Raw genomic sequence first — 19951 nt, forward strand, 5'->3', positions numbered from 1 at the left:
TTATCGTATTATTAATTATTAAATTTATATAAAATTTACACTATATTATTGGTATTTAATACTGTAATTTTAAGACCGATAATATTTAATAAAAATATTATAATTAAACTATATTTTTAAAACAAATTTTATATTTTTATAAAAAAAAATTATTAATAATATAAACTTGTATATTATTATATGTTTAATAAAATTATAAAATGTATATTAATTTTAGAAAAAATAAATAAAAGTTCATGTATTTTTTAACAACAATCTTTAATCTTTATATATATATATAGATTAAAGTAAAGATAAAAATATAAGTTATTTAAGTTATACAATCGGGTCAGTGATATAATATAAAATAATTTAGTTATTTGTAATACTATTAGAAATATTTTTTTAAAGATATATATCATTAAATATATTAAAATTTTTTAAATTGTATAATACTATAATTGTAATATTTTTTTTTTGTTGATATTGTTGTTGTTGTTTATAATTAATTAATTATTATTAACAGTATTGACAATCCAATTGATAAATCGTGAAACTCTTATAGCAACCATCAAACCACTTGATTTATAGTCAAGACAATCATTTTTTTTAAGAGAACTGGCTCTCATTAGACCGATAAGTACAGCCCGATCCCCGACATACTGGACCAATGGTCCACCAGAATCACCCTATAATTACAGAGAGAAAGAGAGAGAGAAAGAGAGAGAGAGAAAGAGAGAGAGAGAAAGAGAGAGAAAGAGAGAGAGAGAGAGAGAAAAAATTGGAAAAAGAAAAATATTTATTACAATATTTTTTTATAATATGTACTGTATTTTACTGTACTGTATGATAGACTATACTATATATTATTGATATTATTATTAATAAACATACATTAATATAGTACCGGTACTTACCTTACAAATAGCGGCACCTGTATTGTTAGGATATCGGTAAACTCTGATCCTATCGCCCCACTTATCCTTACTATTATTTAACGGTTTGTCCATTTTTATCCAATCCATCATCAGTTGTCCATTATTGGCTACTCCTTCATCTAATTTACCAAAACCGGCAATCAATGCCAACTCATCGTCAGTATTCAAAATATCTTTGTCCGGCAAACATATGCTGTTAGGTAGCGACAGGTCATACCGATGACCGCTACTACCACCACTACCGCCAGCAGCAGCCCCTGTATTAGCTGTTGTCGGTATCGGTATCTGTGAATCCAATTTCAATAATGCGATATCATATCTGTTGTCCACTTTATTGTCAATTGTGTTGTACTTGTTGTGAACAATCTGTTTCTGTACGCCGTATGTATGGCCCTCTTGTCTCAAGTCCTGAACTGTTCGGACAGTTATCGTATAATCGGATCTTTTATTTGATTTGTTTGTTTAATAATTTTATTTAAAAAAAACAATTAAAATTTATTAAAATTTATAGTACTTATTAATTTTTTAAATATATATATATATAGATTTGTTATATTATAAAACTAAAAGACTTATATATATTATAGATTCAATAGTCTATAACTTTTAATTATATATACATTTTACTTACAAAATACAGTGAGCAGCTGTTAAAATCCAATTGCTATTCAATATAACTCCAGTACATCTAAAACTATAATATTATAATAAAATATTATTATATTATTAATAAATTAATATTAAAATTAAATATTATTATAAAACTATAATATATAAACCTTAGATATACCGTATTTTATATTTGGTATTATACACAAATTATTTGCAGTCATAAAACAATATTTTTAAGTATAGATTTTTAATATAAAATAGTTAGTTTTGTTATTTATTTATTTTTTGTTTGTTTTAAATAAAATGTATAAATGTGTTGAATTAACAAAATAAAATTTAAATTGATTAAAAATTAATTATTATATAATTTACACACACACATATATATATATAATATCTAATATATATTTATAATTTTTCACATTTATTAAGCTATTAATTTTAAATAAAAATAAAATTTATAAAAAATTACCTTGCTGGAATAAAAAAAGTATATTTTTTTCCTGAAATCAATGCAATCCACGGCCACTCTCCCGGTTCGGCTATCCGTCCATTTTGTAGACTACTACTAGTGATCGCATTGGATGACCACCGGAGACAATGGCCGTCAGTTATCAACAATGACTGTCTGCCGATACCACACGTGTCTAGTGTTACGTTCGGGTATTGTTTGATACGTGAGTGCAAACCATTCACTACTATTACTGATAATATTATTTTTAATAATATAATAACAAAAGTTTTAAAGTTTTCAATCATAGTTTAATTTAAAATAATTATTTTTATAATATTTAAATTTTAAAAAAATACAATAAATTTTTTTAACTATTATTATTAATAATAATACAGTATTATATATTAATTTTATAACTTAAAAAATAATTTTATTTTTACATGTAATATAAGAATTAGAATTTAAACAAATTTTTTAACAGAGTTTTTAAAATTTTAAAATTAATATCATATTTAAATTATAATATTTAATATTTCCAGAAAATAAATGAAATAAAATAAATTACACTTAAATTACTTTTATTAGTAAATATTTGATATTATATATCTAATAGTATATAATATATATTGTATTGTATCAAATAATTAATTGTTTAATTTTGTTTCACTAATTAATAAATAAATTATTTTCATTATTGGAGATAATAATTTTTTTTATTAAAATAGTTTTATTTAGTTAGTTATTATTATTATGTTTTTATAAACTATTTATTACTAAATAATTTACTTAAAAAATAAGTAATATAGAAAAAATCAATTATTAAAATAAATAAAATAATTGAAATACTATGATAACTTATACCACAGGATGTATTAACTAATAAACATTATTTTGTTTTTTAAAAAAAATATCAAATAATTTTTTAAAACATAAATATTAGTTTAAAAAACTATTGGTTATTATAATATTAAAAAACATTTATTATTTTATGAAATGTTAATTAATTTTTAAATATAGTTTTTTTTTGTCAAAAATACTGTTGTACTTATATGTACACTCTGGTAAAATTATAAATAATTAATTTAATCATAATAATTGATATTTGATTATATTTTTAAAAAAATATTGTATTCAAAATAATTTAGTATAAATTCTAAAAAAACATTTACAAAATATCAATAATCTGTGCCAAACATTATTTTTGATATATTATTATTTAATTAATATAACATAATTTGCTATAACATCTAAAAATAACATATAAATTTATTTACAAAATATTGATAAACAATAGTTATATATTTATAAATTATATGTTATGAGAAACAAAATATAGCAAACATTTATTTCATTAAACATGACCATGGTTATAATTATAATTTAATATTACTAACTTATGTTTTAATGATTTGTAAAATTGATAGCATTTTATTAGTTAAACATTAATACAGTATTTTTTAATTAATTATATTAAATAATTACAAACATGTTAAACATATATATTATAATAATAGTTTATTAGTTAAAAATTTTAAGGATTATGTATATATAAATTTTAAAAAAAATAATAATTCACTAAATATGATATTGAATAAACTTTATCTGTTTATCAATTATATTATAACATCCTTTAAAAATATATTAAAAAAAATATGATTAATAACTGTTATTATACTGCAGTTAGTAATACAAATCATATCAAAGTTAAAATTTATGTATTAACAAAAAAAAATAGAAATTTAATTAAAACAATGTTTAATCAATAACATCAACAATAAGCTCATCAATAGATACTACAAATAGTAAGTAGAAAATTATATGATAAAGTTTTTAATTTTTTAAAAATTGTTTATCAAAAAAAATTAATAGATAGCTTTCCACCACCATTTAAAACTAATGATGTAATAAGTATTAATTAATTAATTTTAATCATCGCAACTGTAATAATATCAATGTTAATGATAATTACTATAAAAAAAATTTCTCAACTTATTGATTATTGCAATGATTATAGTCTATAATCATTGTAACAATCAATTAGTTGCGAAAAAACACAGACAACACAACTGACATACAATTGGATAGCATTGACATCAGTGGTCCAACTGATGGACAAAGTGTTGGACAAAGTGTTGGACAAACCATTGACTTCAAGACATTACACAACAGGTTTCGTCCAAACAGTTATATTGAAGAACAGATTCAATACACACAACAAATAAAACACAAAAACTGATGAATACATTGCAAGACTTGAGACCAAAGATCCGATTTATTACAAACAAGTGTTGAGAAGAAAACATAAAATAATTATTAAAAATTTAAGTTATATTTATATTTCATTGTTTAAAAATAAATATTATTATGTAGTATCTAATACTAATATAAATACTAATATATTTTGAAAAATAGTATTTTATCTAATTTTATTTGCATTATTAATAATAGATTGATAACACATTGCTGTTGAATGTATTAATTTTAATTACAATTTTATTAAATTTTGTTATTATTATTATTATTAATAAAACTGTATATAAGTAAACAAGTAAAAATATATAAATTTAAAATAAATATTTTTTATTTAAACAATTATATATATATAAAGTTTTATTTATTACAGTAGAATTTATTTTATTGGATTTTTTAATAGTAATTTTTAAATCAATAATAATAATAATTAATAAATAATTTAGTTATTATTGATAGTATTTACAATCCAATTGACAAAACGTGAAACTCTTATAAAAGCCATATATAAGTATCGGATTGATTTGTCGAGACAATAAATTTTCCTATTTTTTACTCCCAGATTTGGTCAGTCCGATAACTACGGCCCGACCCCCGACATACTGGATCAATGGTCCGCCAGAATCACCCTATAAATTATAGTAAAAATTCAATTAAAAATATAACAATTTTTTAGTAAAATAATAAAAGTATTATTATTATTAAAAATAAACTAAAAACTATTAGTAAAAAAATAATAATCAATTAAATTAATTATTGTATTAAATCTTGAGATAATTTTTATAATGTACTACTTTTGCTTTATATTAAAATAAAATAGTTACTTAAATTTAATAATAACTATTGAAAATTCTAGTTATTAAAAGTTAATTAATAGTATCAAAAATTATATTTATAGTTTGATTTTTAAACTTTTTTTTATATTACAGCAAAAATTTTGTTTATTTGTTTAAAAATCAATTATATCTTATAATCATAAAATTCAAAACATAAATAAATAAAAATATATTATACATAAAATTAATTTAAGTTTATTATAATATAAAAATTATTCCAGTATTTAGATATAGTCAAACAAACTTTTAATATTTAATTTAAAAATAACAAAAAATAAATTTAATTAAATACTAATAATAATTATATTTTTAATTATTATAACTTGTATGAAAATATAAGTTTTTATACAAACAAAAAAATATAAAAATGTTTTATTTCTAAATATATTTAGTAGTAATAGACTAATAATATTATAATATTTATATTAATGTAAAACTAATTATTATTATTATTAATAGTATCGACAATCCAATCGACAAATCGTGAAACTCTCATGAATTTCATTACAGCATTTGGGTCATCATAACGGAGACAATAGAGATCCCTGTGTGAGGTACCCATTATTAGACCAATTAGTACGGCCCGTCCACCGACATACTGAACCACTGGTCCTCCAGAATCACCCTATAATTTAAATGTAGTTATTATCATAAAAATTGTTATTTTTATTTGTTATACTGTATATGATATGATATTATACTTGCATTACAAAATGATAATCCAGTCTTAAATGGATACCTGTGCGCCAAAATCCAATTACCCCAACGATCTCTTAATGTATTGATAGGTTTGTCCATTTTTATCCAACCCATCCACAATAGCCCTGTGTTTTGGATCCCTTCATCAGTCATACCGAAACCGGCAGTCAATGCCAATTCATCGACACTGTTAACAATGTCTTTCTCAGGTAAACATATACTGTTGACTACATGTGAATATCTGTCCACTGTTTCGGTGATCAGTATCGGTATCTGTGACTTCAATTTCAATAATACCATATCATATCTAAAATCTTTTGCTATCGTATAGTTTGGATGTATAAACAACTGCTGTACACCATATGTATGCCCGGTATGTGCTTTCAGGTCCTGAACTGTGCGCACAGTTAGCGTAAAATTTGGACTTTAAATTTTTGTTGTTGTAAATAAAAAAATAAATATAAGGAATTAAAACAACTAATAATAATAGTAATAATAGAAATTTAAATTGAATATAAATTACTATAAATAATAAAATAAGATATTAATAATTATTATTACACTAAACAATGGGCAACAGTTAGAATCCAATTAGTGTTTAATACAACACCAGTGCATCGGAATCTAAAAAATAAATTAAATATTATTATATTAATTAATTATATATATATAAATATATTATATATATTGTAAATATTGTAAATATTTAAAAATAAATGCCATATAGTCTGTATTACACATTATATATAATTATAATTAATTAATATAATTATATTTTATATATATAAGTAAAAATAATTTAAAACAAAATATTCTATTACTATATAAATATATGGTATATAATTCATTTAAAAGTTTTAATTATTGTCTATATTTAAAATAATTATTATATAATATACTTTATAAATTTATTAATTATAGATATAATTATATTAATATATTAATATTTAAACGAAATTATAATTACCTGTTTGTGCTTTGAGTAACATTTGAATACTGTTTTCCAACAATCCATGCAATCCACGGCCACTCTCCCGGTTCGGCTAACCGTCCGTTTTGTATACTAGCTGTCAGATTGTATGACCACTTGAAACACTGACCGGTAGTCAACAGTGATTGTCTGCCGATACCACACGTGTCGAGCGTTACGTTCGGGTATTGTTTGATACGTGAGTGCAAACCATTCACTACTACTACTACTGATAATAATGTTATCAATGATATTATAATAAGAAAAATAGTTGTTTTATACTTTATATCCATAAAAATAATAATAGCAAAAAATAATAATTATTTAAAAAACTATTTAAATTTTTATTATTATAGTATTTTATTTAAAAATACTTTTATATAATATAGCATATTTATTTTATAGTAATTTAAGTAATATTAAGAAATTTTATATACATTTATATTGAGTATGTTATTTTATATTTGAAATTAAAATTTCAAAGTTTAATGACTATATTGAAAAGATTATAGTTATATGAATATAAAAATAAGTTATTATAATTATTTTTGCTTTCAACTTAAATATTTTTAAAATCTAATATAAAACTAAAGTTATAAAAATTATTTTTGATAATACTTAATTGTTTTATCGTAAGTATGTTAAAACTACAAATAAAATGATGTGAACATACAAAAAAAATTATAACAATTTAAATTATAGTATAAAATGCTAAATTTTATTATTTTAGACAATAAAAATTAATTACAAAATGTTTAACATAATGTTAAGATCAGTTATAATATTAATTAAAAACAAATACAAAAAACTTAATCGTTTACTTAAGCGGCGGCTTTGGCTGCTTTGGCGGCCTTGTATTGAGCGTTGACGGCTAGAGCGGCTCCACTACCGTAACTGGCGGTCTGGAGGGGTAGGGGTTGAACAACGGGAGCGGCGGCGGCGGCAACGCGCTCTCCTTTGTGGACAACGGTATGGATCTCTTCGATGACCGGACGGATCTCTTGGGTGATTCGGCGATAGGGTTGGATAACTTCGCGGACTTCCTGGTAGATCGGTTTGGTTACTTCGTTGATCAGTCGGTGTGGTTGGTCCTGGAATGACGAGTGCTCTACTGATCCCTGGGATGGGGTATGTGTTTGATGGACTTGGATGCGGCTCGAAGACGATCGGAAGTTGATTTGGACGGGCATATTATCGGAGTTGACATCAATGACCTGTGGCTGAGCATAACTCGAGGGAATGGCCACTTGTCTCAGCTCAACGGTACGGCGTGTCTGTACGGCTGCTTCAATTGGTCCGGTGTATTGTTGAACGGCGGGTGCGGCATATGATTGGGTGGGTGCTGCGTACGATTGGGTTGGAGCGGCGTACGAGTTGACTGGTGCCGCCAACGGTAGCGGAGCCGGTGCGGACAGTTGTGTGGGTGCCATACCGTACTGGGCGTTGCAAGACAGGGCCAAAAGCGCCAAAATCGTGATTTTCAACATTTTTGTTGTTGTTATGAAGTGTTTGAAATTTATTGAATATACAAAAACGTTTTGATTAAATACCAAAAACTTATTGATTGATGACTTTTGAGAGAGTTTTCAATCCTTTTATACCCAAAATCGTGAACTAGTTTTTCACTTTCATTTCATTGATTATCAATTGACTTTGTGATCAAATATTGTGATATTTTTAATCAGATTATAATTATAGGTCAATATATTATACAGTATTTATTTTCTTTTTCTTATCTAAAAATAATTTTAATATTGATTAACATTTATTTAGAATTATTAATAATAATTACTATAATTGATGTTTATATTTAAATATAAACAAAGCTCTATATTTAAATAATTAAACTAGATAAAAATATAATATTAATTCAAATATTGTATTGTATTAGTTATTTCATAATTTAATTTTTATTTGATAATAATTTAAATTTATTAATAGTTTTTATCGATATTTATAATTATTATTATAAAATATATTTTATAGATTTAAAAAAAATGTTATACAGTATATTGTAAATATATTTTTAAATAATTTAAACTAAAACCCAATAATATGATACTAATTATATATATTTTTTTGTACAATAAAAATGTTTATTTTACTTTTATATGTTTTATACTATAAGCAATTTGTATGGTTATTGTAATGTTTGTTCACTAATTGTATTATAAATATATTTTAAAAACTAATATATAATTATAATTACTTAATTTTATAGAGTATTTTAATTTTTAATAATTTTAAATTAAATTATTTATTATTTTATTTTCAGATCATTCTGAATTTAACTGTTTTATTATAATTACAAACTATTTGTAATAAAATGATAAATATATTTAATTTACTAAAATTTATAAATATAAAATTATATATTAGTTTTTAAAATATATTTATATTTTTATATCAATAGCTTATAGAAAGTATTTTGATTAATGATATTTATCGTAATAATAGTAATGATAATTATTATAATGATATTATTATCAATAAATTTCATAAAAACATTGTCAGTCAACACAAATGGCAAACAATTGGATAACATTGACATCAGTGGTGTCACTGATAAGCAAAGTGATGATCAAATCATTTTAAGAAATTTATATAAAAATAGTTTGTATTAAATATATGCTTTAAAGTTAATTTTCACTAAAATATTTAAAATATATTAAATATATAAAAGTATTTTAGAGAAAATTACAACAAATATTCAAATAAAAAGTTTTTTTTAGACAAATAAATAATTATTACAAAAATGAAATGTTTATTTGATTCTCAAATTTGGATAATAAAACTATTAAATACAAAAAAAAATTGTACAAATATTATTTGATTACTTAAGCGGCGGCTTTGGCTGCTTTGGCGGCCTTGTATTGAGCGTTGACGGCTAGAGCGGCTCCACTACCGTAACTGGCGGTCTGGAGGGGTAGGGGTTGAACAACGGGAGCGGCGGCGGCGGCAACGCGCTCTCCTTTGTGGACAACGGTATGGATCTCTTCGATGACCGGACGGATCTCTTGGGTGATTCGGCGATAGGGTTGGATAACTTCGCGGACTTCCTGGTAGATCGGTTTGGTTACTTCGTTGATCAGTCGGTGTGGTTGGTCCTGGAATGACGAGTGCTCTACTGATCCCTGGGATGGGGTATGTGTTTGATGGACTTGGATGCGGCTCGAAGACGATCGGAAGTTGATTTGGACGGGCATATTATCGGAGTTGACATCAATGACCTGTGGCTGAGCATAACTCGAGGGAATGGCCACTTGTCTCAGCTCAACGGTACGGCGTGTCTGTACGGCTGCTTCAATTGGTCCGGTGTATTGTTGAACGGCGGGTGCGGCATATGATTGGGTGGGTGCTGAGTATGATTGGGTTGGAGCGGCGTACGAGTTGACTGGTGCCGGTGCAGCCATTGGCAACGGTAGCGGAGCCGGTGCGGACAGTTGTGTTGGTGCCATACCGTACTGGGCATTGCAAGACAGGGCCAAAAGTGCCAAAATCGTGATTTTCAACATTTTTTTTATTATGAAGTGTTTGAAAGTTTATTGAATATCAAATAATGATTGATTGATGACTTTTGAGGAGAGTTTTCAATCCTTTTATACCCAAAATCGTGAACTAGTTTTTCACTTTCATTTCATTGATTGTTAATTGAATTTATTATCAAATATTGTGCTATCTTTAGTCAGATTATAATTATAGGTCAATATGTTATATAGGATTTATCTTTTGTTTTATTTCTCTTATCTAAAACTAATATTAATATTGATTACCATTATATTAGATTTCTTATTAATAATTATTATAATTGATGTCTATTTTTACACTATATTTAAATAATCTAAAACTAGATAAAAACATAATATTTATTCAAATATTGTATTGTATTAGTTATTTCATAATTTAATTTATATATGATTTATAATTTAAATTTATTAATTTTTTTAGATCGATATTTATAATTATTATTATAAAATATATTTTGTAAATTTTAAAAATTATAAAATGCGTGTAAATAAGTTTTTAATTAATTTAAACTAAAACACAATTATATGATACTAATTATATGTTAAATTACTAATTAAATTTTTGTACAATAAAATGTTTATTTTACTTTTATATTTTTAAGACACCCTTTAATCATTATAAGGTTATTGTAATGTATATTTAATAATTTAATGAAAAATATATTTTATAAATTAGTATTTAAATAAAATGTTTTAATTTATATTAATTTTAAATTATATAATTTATTAATTATTTTACGATTCCCATTGAATTCAATTGTTTTATTATAATTACATAATTGTATAATATTATAATAGCTATAAAAATTTTAATATATTACATATAATTTAATCAAATTTACAAATAAAAAAATTATATAGCTGTTACAATATCTAATGATCAAAATTTTCAATTAATTAGTATTTCAAAAAAAAATTACGATTATCATAACAATAATATTGATAATTATTTTAATGATTGTCACAATCAATATGTTTTGTAAATAAATAATTTAAGAAAAACAAAGACAATAACACAACTGACATACAATTGGTTAGCATTGATATCAGTGGTCCAATTGATGGACACAAAGTATTGGCAAAAATCATAGACTTTAAAACAATAGACAACAAGTCTCGTTTTAGAGAAAATTAAGTATTTTAGAGAAAATTACAACAAAAATTCCAATAAAAAGTTTTTTTTAGACAAATAAATAATTATTACAAAAATGAAATGTTTATTTGATTCTCAAATTTGGATAACAAAACTATTAAATACAAAAAAAATTGTACAAATATTATTTGATTACTTAAGCGGCGGCTTTGGCTGCTTTGGCGGCCTTGTATTGAGCGTTGACGGCTAGAGCGGCTCCACTACCGTAACTGGCGGTCTGGAGGGGTAGGGGTTGCACAACGGGAGCGGCGGCGGCGGCAACGCGCTGTCCTTTGTGGACAACGGTATGGATCTCTTCGATGACCGGACGGATCTCTTGGGTGATTCGGCGATAGGGTTGGATAACTTCGCGGACTTCCTGGTAGATCGGTTTGGTTACTTCGTTGATCAGTCGGTGTGGTTGGTCCTGGAATGACGAGTGCTCTACTGATCCCTGGGATGGGGTATGTGTTTGATGGACTTGGATTCGGCTCGAAGACGATCGGAAGTTGATTTGGACGGGCATATTATCGGAGTTAACATCAATGACCTGTGGCTGAGCATAACTCGAGGGAATGGCCACTTGTCTTAGTTCAACAGTACGGCGTGTCTGTACGGCTGCTTCAATTGGTCCGGTGTATTGTTGTTGTTGGACGACAGGTGCGGCATACGATTGTGTGGGTGCTGAGAACGATTGGGTTGGAGCGGCGTACGAGTTGACTGGTGCCGGTGCAGCCATTGGCAACGGTAGCGGAGCCGGTGCGGACAGTTGGGTGGGTGCCATACCGTACTGGGCATTGCAAGACAGGGCCAAAAGTGCCAAAATCGTGATTTTCAACATTTTTTTTATTATGAAGTGTTTGAAAGTTTATTGAATATCAAATACTGATTGATTGATGACTTTTGAGGAGAGTTTTCAATCCTTTTATACCCAAAATTGTGAACTAGTTTTTCATTTTCATTTCATTGATTGTTAATTGACTTTATTATATCAAATTTTGTGATATTTTTAGACAGATTATTATTTGAGGTCAAATAAGTTATATATTATAGATACTCTCTCATACTCTCTCATACTCTCTCATACTCTCTCTCTCTCTCTCTCTCTCTCTCTCTCTCTCTCTCTCTCTATGTGTGTGTGTGTGCCTATGTGTTACTCTAATAATTATAGCAATATTTAAACAAATAATGATTTCAAATATTATGAGTTTACACGTTGTTTAACATTTGAATACTGTTTGCCAATAATCCTTACAAACAAAGGCTAACCATATGTTTTGTATAGTTGTGGTCACATTGTATGACCAATTGAAACACTGACCGGTAGTCATGAACAGTGATTGTCTGCCGATACCACACGTGTCGAGCGTTACGTTCGGGTATTGTTTGATACGTGAGTGCAAACCATTCACTACTACTACTGTTACTAATTGATATTAAACTAAGAAAAATGATTGTTTTATTATAATTTATATCTATTACTATAATAATAAATAATTATTTTATTTTATTGTTATCTAATTATATAATTTAAATTTTTTTTATAATTATAATTACGATTTTAAAGTATTATTTAATACGAAAAGTTACGATTTTTTATTTTGCTTATAATTTATTAACTAATAAACAAAGAAAAATGTTAAAAGTATTAAATAATACTTTAAAATAAAGATTATTATTTCATAGCATAGTATATATTGTAATTTAGTTTAAATAAAAATTAACAAAAAAGCACTAATATTTTGTTAATATTTAGTTAAATCTATAGAATTAATTATACTCTAGACAATTTAGAAAGCTATTTAATCAAGATATTTTATTGTATTAATTATACAGTAAAAGTAAGCAAATAATAATAATAATACTTAATGTATAAATAATGTATAAATAGTTTTGATAACTTAAATAGGATTAAATTTTTAATATATCTTTCAGTTATAAAATTTGCTCTACTTTTGAAAAATTAGACCTAAATTAATGAAAAGTTAGAAAAAGATAGTAAGAGAGAGAGAGAGAGAGAGAGAGAGAGAGAGAGAGAGAGAAAAGAGAGAGAGAGAGAGAAAGAAAGAGAGAGAAAGAGAGAGAGAAAGAGAGAGTACATGCAATATATCTTATATACAAATATTGACCTTAAAATTATAATTCAACTAAAAATATCACAAAATTTGATATCAAAATTAATCAATCTATCAAATGAAAGTGAAAAACGAGTTTACAATTATTGGGTATAAAAACATTGAAAACTCTCACATAAAGACATCAATCAGTTTGTGGTATTCAATCAAATCATTTTATATTTTTAAACAACTTTAAAAACCAAACATTTCATTTAAAAAAATGTTGAAAATCACGATTTTGGCACTTTTGGCCCTGTCTTGCAATGCCCAGTACGGTATGGCACCCACCCAACTGTCCGCACCGGCTCCGCTACCGTTGCCAATGGCTGCACCGGCACCAGTCAACTCGTACGCCGCTCCAACCCAATCGTTCTCAGCACCCACACAATCGTATGCCGCACCTGTCGTCCAACAACAACAATACACCGGACCAATTGAAGCAGCCGTACAGACACGCCGTACTGTTGAACTAAGACAAGTGGCCATTCCCTCGAGTTATGCTCAGCCACAGGTCATTGATGTTAACTCCGATAATATGCCCGTCCAAATCAACTTCCGATCGTCTTCGAGCCGAATCCAAGTCCATCAAACACATACCCCATCCCAGGGATCAGTAGAGCACTCGTCATTCCAGGACCAACCACACCGACTAATCAACGAAGTAACCAAACCGATCTACCAGGAAGTCCGCGAAGTTATCCAACCCTATCGCCGAATCACCCAAGAGATCCGTCCGGTCATCGAAGAGATCCATACCGTTGTCCACAAAGGACAGCGCGTTGCCGCCGCCGCCGCTCCCGTTGTGCAACCCCTACCCCTCCAGACCGCCAGTTACGGTAGTGGAGCCGCTCTAGCCGTCAACGCTCAATACAAGGCCGCCAAAGCAGCCAAAGCCGCCGCTTAAGTAATTAATTATTTGTTTAAAATATATATTTAAAAATTAGTTGCTGTTTTAAATATGAGACTATTAGACTAAATAAAAAAATACAAATATTATTTTTGTAATTAATTGTAATATTTCTAAAAAATAAATTTTTTCTATAATATTTTTTTAGTATTGTTATTTTTATAATAATTATAGGATATGAGAGCATAAACAAAAAAAACAATTACATAATAAAATTATTTTATTTACAGTATTTTAGTAGAATAATTTAATTATTAATGTATAAAATTTTAAATAAATTTATCAATATATATATATAGTTCTCATTATTCGGATGTTATACTAAACAGCAATTGGATTATAACAGTAGCCCATTGTCTCAAATAGTTATGTGATCTTTAAATAATATACATATAAATTATATAAAATATTAGTCAAAAATTAAAAATTTATTTTTTTTGTTTTGTTTATTTTGTTGTATTTTTCAAAGAACTGATCACACGTTTAGTGTTCGTACAGTTCAGGATCATAGAGATGATAGCCATACATATGGTGTCCAACAGGTTCACTATCATCCACTATATTTCGGATCAGATAAACCAAACAAAACACATGACATTGCCATTACTTAAATTGAAATCACAAATACCGATACCGACAATAACAACAACAACAACAATAAGTGGCGGTAATAGCTAACATTATTATTATTATTATTATTAATAATACAGTACATTATCAGTTATCATAAAATAATTAATAAATTAGTTAATTTAAAACTACTATACAGTATATATGCTGTTATTGTGTATTGATTAAGTAGTTTGTAAAGTATATCTTAAATTTAGCAAACATTACACAGCATGTATACAAATTGATAATTAACTATTAAATAGTTAAAGTGTTATAAACTTATAAACATTTTTATTGTTCAAAATAAATCTTATATAATATTATTATTCAAATTTATTAATATGTATATAGAATTAATTTAAATGATAGTAATAATATTTTATTTATATAAATAAAAATTATTTTTAAGTATTAAAATATTATTATGGTATTTAATTTTCTAATTTATACAATGTAAAATAAAATTAGTTATATTTTATAGAAAATTATTCAATAAAAATAAAAAATAATAACACATTAATACAAATATATATATATATAAACATGGTCAAACAATTATATTGAATAAAAACTATAACAAAAAATATGTTAACTTATATTTAATTTAGTTATATGTGAATAATAATTAATAAACAAAACAATATTTTTTTGGGCACAATAATTTTTATTAAGATTTTATGAATTAAATATTTAATTATCAAACATATGATATAATGATTTTTAAAAAGTTGTTTATTGTTTTAACATTTGTTTTAAAATAGTTTATATGATATTACAATAGTTTCAAAATAAAAACAATAAAATTAAAAAAACACTTTAAAAAAATGTTTCATAATTTCTTAATATAAAAGTATTGTTAAATTAATACCAAAAAAATGTTTTAAAATTATAAAATATATAATATAACATTTGTATATTTGTATTACAATATTTTTAAAATTATAACATAATGTATAAATATAAATTAAATAATAAATAATTATAATAAATATAAATCAAAATGATTATTAGTAAATTTAAATGATTATCAAATATAAACTAAATTATATATATATATATAACTAATGAAGTATAATTTTTAAATAACAATAATAATTATTAACATTTTATTATAATTAGTATTTTTGAATTAATTATTTTTGAATTACTTTTTTTTTAATTTAATTTAATTATAATTAATTATTTTTAATAGTTTATTTTTTTAAATAGGCATCAATATATATAGTATATTTTAAAAATCAATAATTATACAAAACTAATTATAATAAAATGTTAATTAGTATTACTATTATTTTCATAAATATTAATAATAATAATAAACAATAAATAATTTATGCCCCCAGTGGGGCCCCCAATCCCTGATTAAACCCGTTGTTATTTTTGTGTTCATATAATGATAACAAAATTGATATTAATATTTCATTTTTTTACTACATGATAACAATAATAATTGTTATGCAATAATATAATAATAATAATAATAGGGATAGTTTTTTGAATTAAAAATATTTTTTTCTCTAAATTATTTTGTTTTTATTACAAAAAAAAATTTGATAAAATGATTTCATTTTTATGTCATGGATGGATTAGATGGTAAATATACACATAATATACTGTATATAAATATATATATATACAGTATATACTGTATAAATGCTATATATATAATATTAATAAAAATAAAATGGACACCAGGGACATTAAAACATTTTTTATACAATTAGCTAGCTACATTATATATTTTTAGTAATATTTTAAAAAATAAACAATAATTATAAATAAATAAATAAATAAAAATCTAACTATTGATATAATCAGTCAAATATTGTGATTAAATACTATTGTATATCATAATATTAGTTATTGATTATGTAATAATAATAATTTAATATTATTATTATTATTAGTAATACTGTATACAAAAATATGTTTCGTTGATTTCGATGATGATGTAGTGATAATGATTATTTATTATATTATTTTCATCATTATCAATTTTTTTTAAATATCATATTATATTATCTACATTGATTATTTTTGTTTTTCTAAATATATAGAGTCTAGGTAGCTAATAAAAACATTAAGTGTGCATAATTTAAATACATATATAACTTATATTTTTTTTGAAAAAAATCTATTACTTTATAATAGACAGTATAGATTTTTTTTTATTGATCACCGGGATAAAATATATATTAAACCTAATATTGTGCATGATAAAATTAAAACATTTGATCATTGTGTACTACTAGCTATATATATAATTAATCAATGATCATCACCTAATTTTTCATATATATAATTAACTCCCTAAGCTCATCATCATTATCAACCATCACCCCATTCCTATCCATTACTACTAATACTACTACTACTGTACTAATCATCCGCTTTCAATAGTATAGCATTTGAGTGGACAGTACTCTGTACGGCAATTGAGTCTATACTATCAGTACTGCCCCGTAACGAATCGGGCAACTGTTTATGTATACAACTATCTACTGTCGATGACTTGTCTGTACTATTACTACTACTGTTCAAATTGCTGGCACCATCACCACCACCACAACCACAGCATCCCGTTTCCCAACTACAGCTACAGCAGCAGCACAGTCGACGCCTTAATCGCCTAAACAATTTCGGCGACTCATTGTACCACTTGTCCAGTGCCAGTATGACTACACACGAGCTAACTAGACAGGCGCCCAAAACACTGGTCCATTCGACAGCTTCGGCCAGTAGTACTACTTCCCAGATAAACGACAGGACAATGTTGAACGTACGGGTGACCGACACCGGACCGGCCGATTCGTATTTGAGGGCTGTAGTCAAGAAAAACTGGTCGCCAATACCGCACGCGCCCACTCCGGCCAACAGTGTCCACGTCCACCAGCCTTCGGGCCAAGTAATCTTTTGCAAGACAATCAATATGACAACACCGGCCACTATACTGGTAGCCGAATACCACATGACTACTACGGCTACGGGTGTTGTCTTCAGCCGACGTAGTGTTATCATAGATAGGGCAGCAGTCAGTGCGGCAATACTGGCCAATATGGTACCCAACAAACGATTTTCGTGTACCGATTCCGATGTTTCCGCTCCGAACAGAAACTCCGGTTTGGCAATAATGACAACACCGGTCAACGTTATGGTACCGGTCAGCACCTGGAGTACTGTTAACGGCTCTTTCAGTATGAAATAGGCAAATATTGTTACGAAAACTGGCGAAGCAAAGTGTATGGTCGATGCGTCGGCCAACGGCATCAGCCGATAGGCAACAAATATGGTTATCAACGATATGGTACCCGACACACACCTAAAAGCCAGATCCAGTCGATGGCCACGACGGGGCATCAATGGATATCTGTAGATCAGTGCCGTAATTGTGTAGAATGTGAACTGTATTGTGCACCTGTAGTTATTTTTTTGTGGGAAATTAATTAATAATAAAAATTAATAATTAATTATTTTAATTATGTTTTGTTTGTAACAAAATAATGTAATAGTATACTAATAAATAAGATTATATTTTAATATATATATATTAAGTATATATATATATAGTCAGATAATTAAGTTTATTATAGTGTCATTATTTAATTTTTATTCATAAAAAAATTGCTAAAAATTGTAAAATGTTAAATATGTGAAAAATATATGCAATTATTAAAATATTTAAATATAATGATTTAAAAAAATTAATTCAAACTATCTAAACAAATATATATTAATTATATTATATATATACAGTATATATCCTATAAATATTTGCTAAACACAACATACCTGATTACTAGCACTTGTATTGAGTGCATTTGTGTTAGCACTTTGACTATAACTGAGCCAATACTGAAACAGACTACCGATGTTAGTGCCATTAATAGGCCGAAAGCTGGTATCCTTTTGGCCAGTGATCGGCGTTTTTGTGGACATCCAATATTTTCAACATCATTATCTGTGTAGTTATTATTATTACCAACAATAGGCACCAGCATCTTTTGTTTGGCACCGGCATCCAAATCGAGTACCACTGCCGCTACCAATGGAGGACTGGTAGTAGTTGTTGTGGACGTTATGTCGGCACCGTTAGCAGCGGCCGCGGCCAATGCCTGTTGGTGTTGTTGGGCCAATAGTATATCGGTAACGGTTTTCTCGTTAAGCAATGGCATTGTTGTTGTTGTTGTTGTCTTTTAGATATATATATATATATATATATAAATATATATATGTTTTATCACTAAATAATTTTGTTTTTGAAATTTTATTTTACAAAAACATATAGAAAGATAAATATAATTAGTTATAATTAGTTTAAATGTATATAATTTAATAATAATAATAATAATAATAAAATTATTTTTCTAAAAAAATAATTATTTAATAATTTAAATAAGTAAAATAATAATTATTAATTAGTTTTAATTAATATATTAGTATAAATATATATATAGTCGTATAGAATTAAATATGCATTAATTAATAACACATTTATTTATGATAATAATAGTTTATAAATTCAATATTAAATGTTTTTCTTTTTTTTAATTATCATATTGTACTGTATTTTATATATAAGCAAATATTATTAATTATTAATAAGAAATGATAACAATATTATTAATAATAATATGAGAAATCTATTATAAGTATTAATATACAGTATTATATTTGAAGAGAAAAAATTTCCAAATGATTTGAAGTTTTATATAAAATTAATTAATTAAAATACTTTCTTAAATACATAAACGACAAAATACTTTATTATTAAAATTATTATTATTATTATTGTTATATAATAAGATAATTTTAAAATAAATTTTCATTTTTCATAATGTTTTTTGTTGTGAAATAAAAATTGTAAGATTTTCTTATTATATTTTGTTGCAAACATTTGTTATTCAAATTAAATTAAAAC

At 25.6% G+C, this 19951-nt stretch overlaps 4 protein-coding genes across 4 annotated transcripts; all 4 read right to left on the minus strand.

The window, feature by feature from the left end:
- Positions 1-488: 488 nt before the first annotated feature.
- On the minus strand, positions 489-6363 carry LOC128963663 (transmembrane protease serine 11E-like). Its single transcript, XM_054310177.1, has 7 exons — positions 6330-6363; positions 5775-6192; positions 5578-5694; positions 4790-4862; positions 2002-2233; positions 897-1359; positions 489-668 (listed from the first exon to the last, which is right to left on the minus strand). The coding sequence occupies exons 2-7, from the start codon at positions 6066-6068 to the stop codon at positions 489-491; spliced, it is 1359 nt and encodes a 452-aa protein (XP_054166152.1). The 5' UTR covers positions 6069-6192; positions 6330-6363.
- Positions 6364-7559: 1196 nt separating this feature from the next.
- LOC128963664 (uncharacterized) lies at positions 7560-8225 on the minus strand. The gene has a single exon (XM_054310178.1). It carries the CDS (start codon positions 8223-8225, stop codon positions 7560-7562), a length of 666 nt encoding a protein of 221 aa, XP_054166153.1.
- A 1350-nt stretch (positions 8226-9575) lies between these two features.
- On the minus strand, positions 9576-10253 carry LOC128963666 (uncharacterized). Its single transcript, XM_054310179.1, has one exon. The coding sequence runs from the start codon at positions 10251-10253 to the stop codon at positions 9576-9578; it is 678 nt and encodes a 225-aa protein (XP_054166154.1).
- Positions 10254-17217: 6964 nt separating this feature from the next.
- On the minus strand, positions 17218-19205 carry LOC128963667 (solute carrier family 35 member G1-like). Its single transcript, XM_054310180.1, has 2 exons — positions 18823-19205; positions 17218-18448 (listed from the first exon to the last, which is right to left on the minus strand). Exons 1-2 carry the CDS (start codon positions 19203-19205, stop codon positions 17413-17415), a joined length of 1419 nt encoding a protein of 472 aa, XP_054166155.1. The 3' UTR covers positions 17218-17412.
- Positions 19206-19951: the final 746 nt, after the last annotated feature.

Source organism: Oppia nitens, unplaced genomic scaffold, assembly GCF_028296485.1.
Source record: "Oppia nitens isolate AA-2021 unplaced genomic scaffold, nextdenovo-longstitch-racon4-pilon3 scaffold7_pilon_pilon_pilon, whole genome shotgun sequence".
NCBI lineage: Eukaryota > Metazoa > Arthropoda > Arachnida > Sarcoptiformes > Oppiidae > Oppia > Oppia nitens.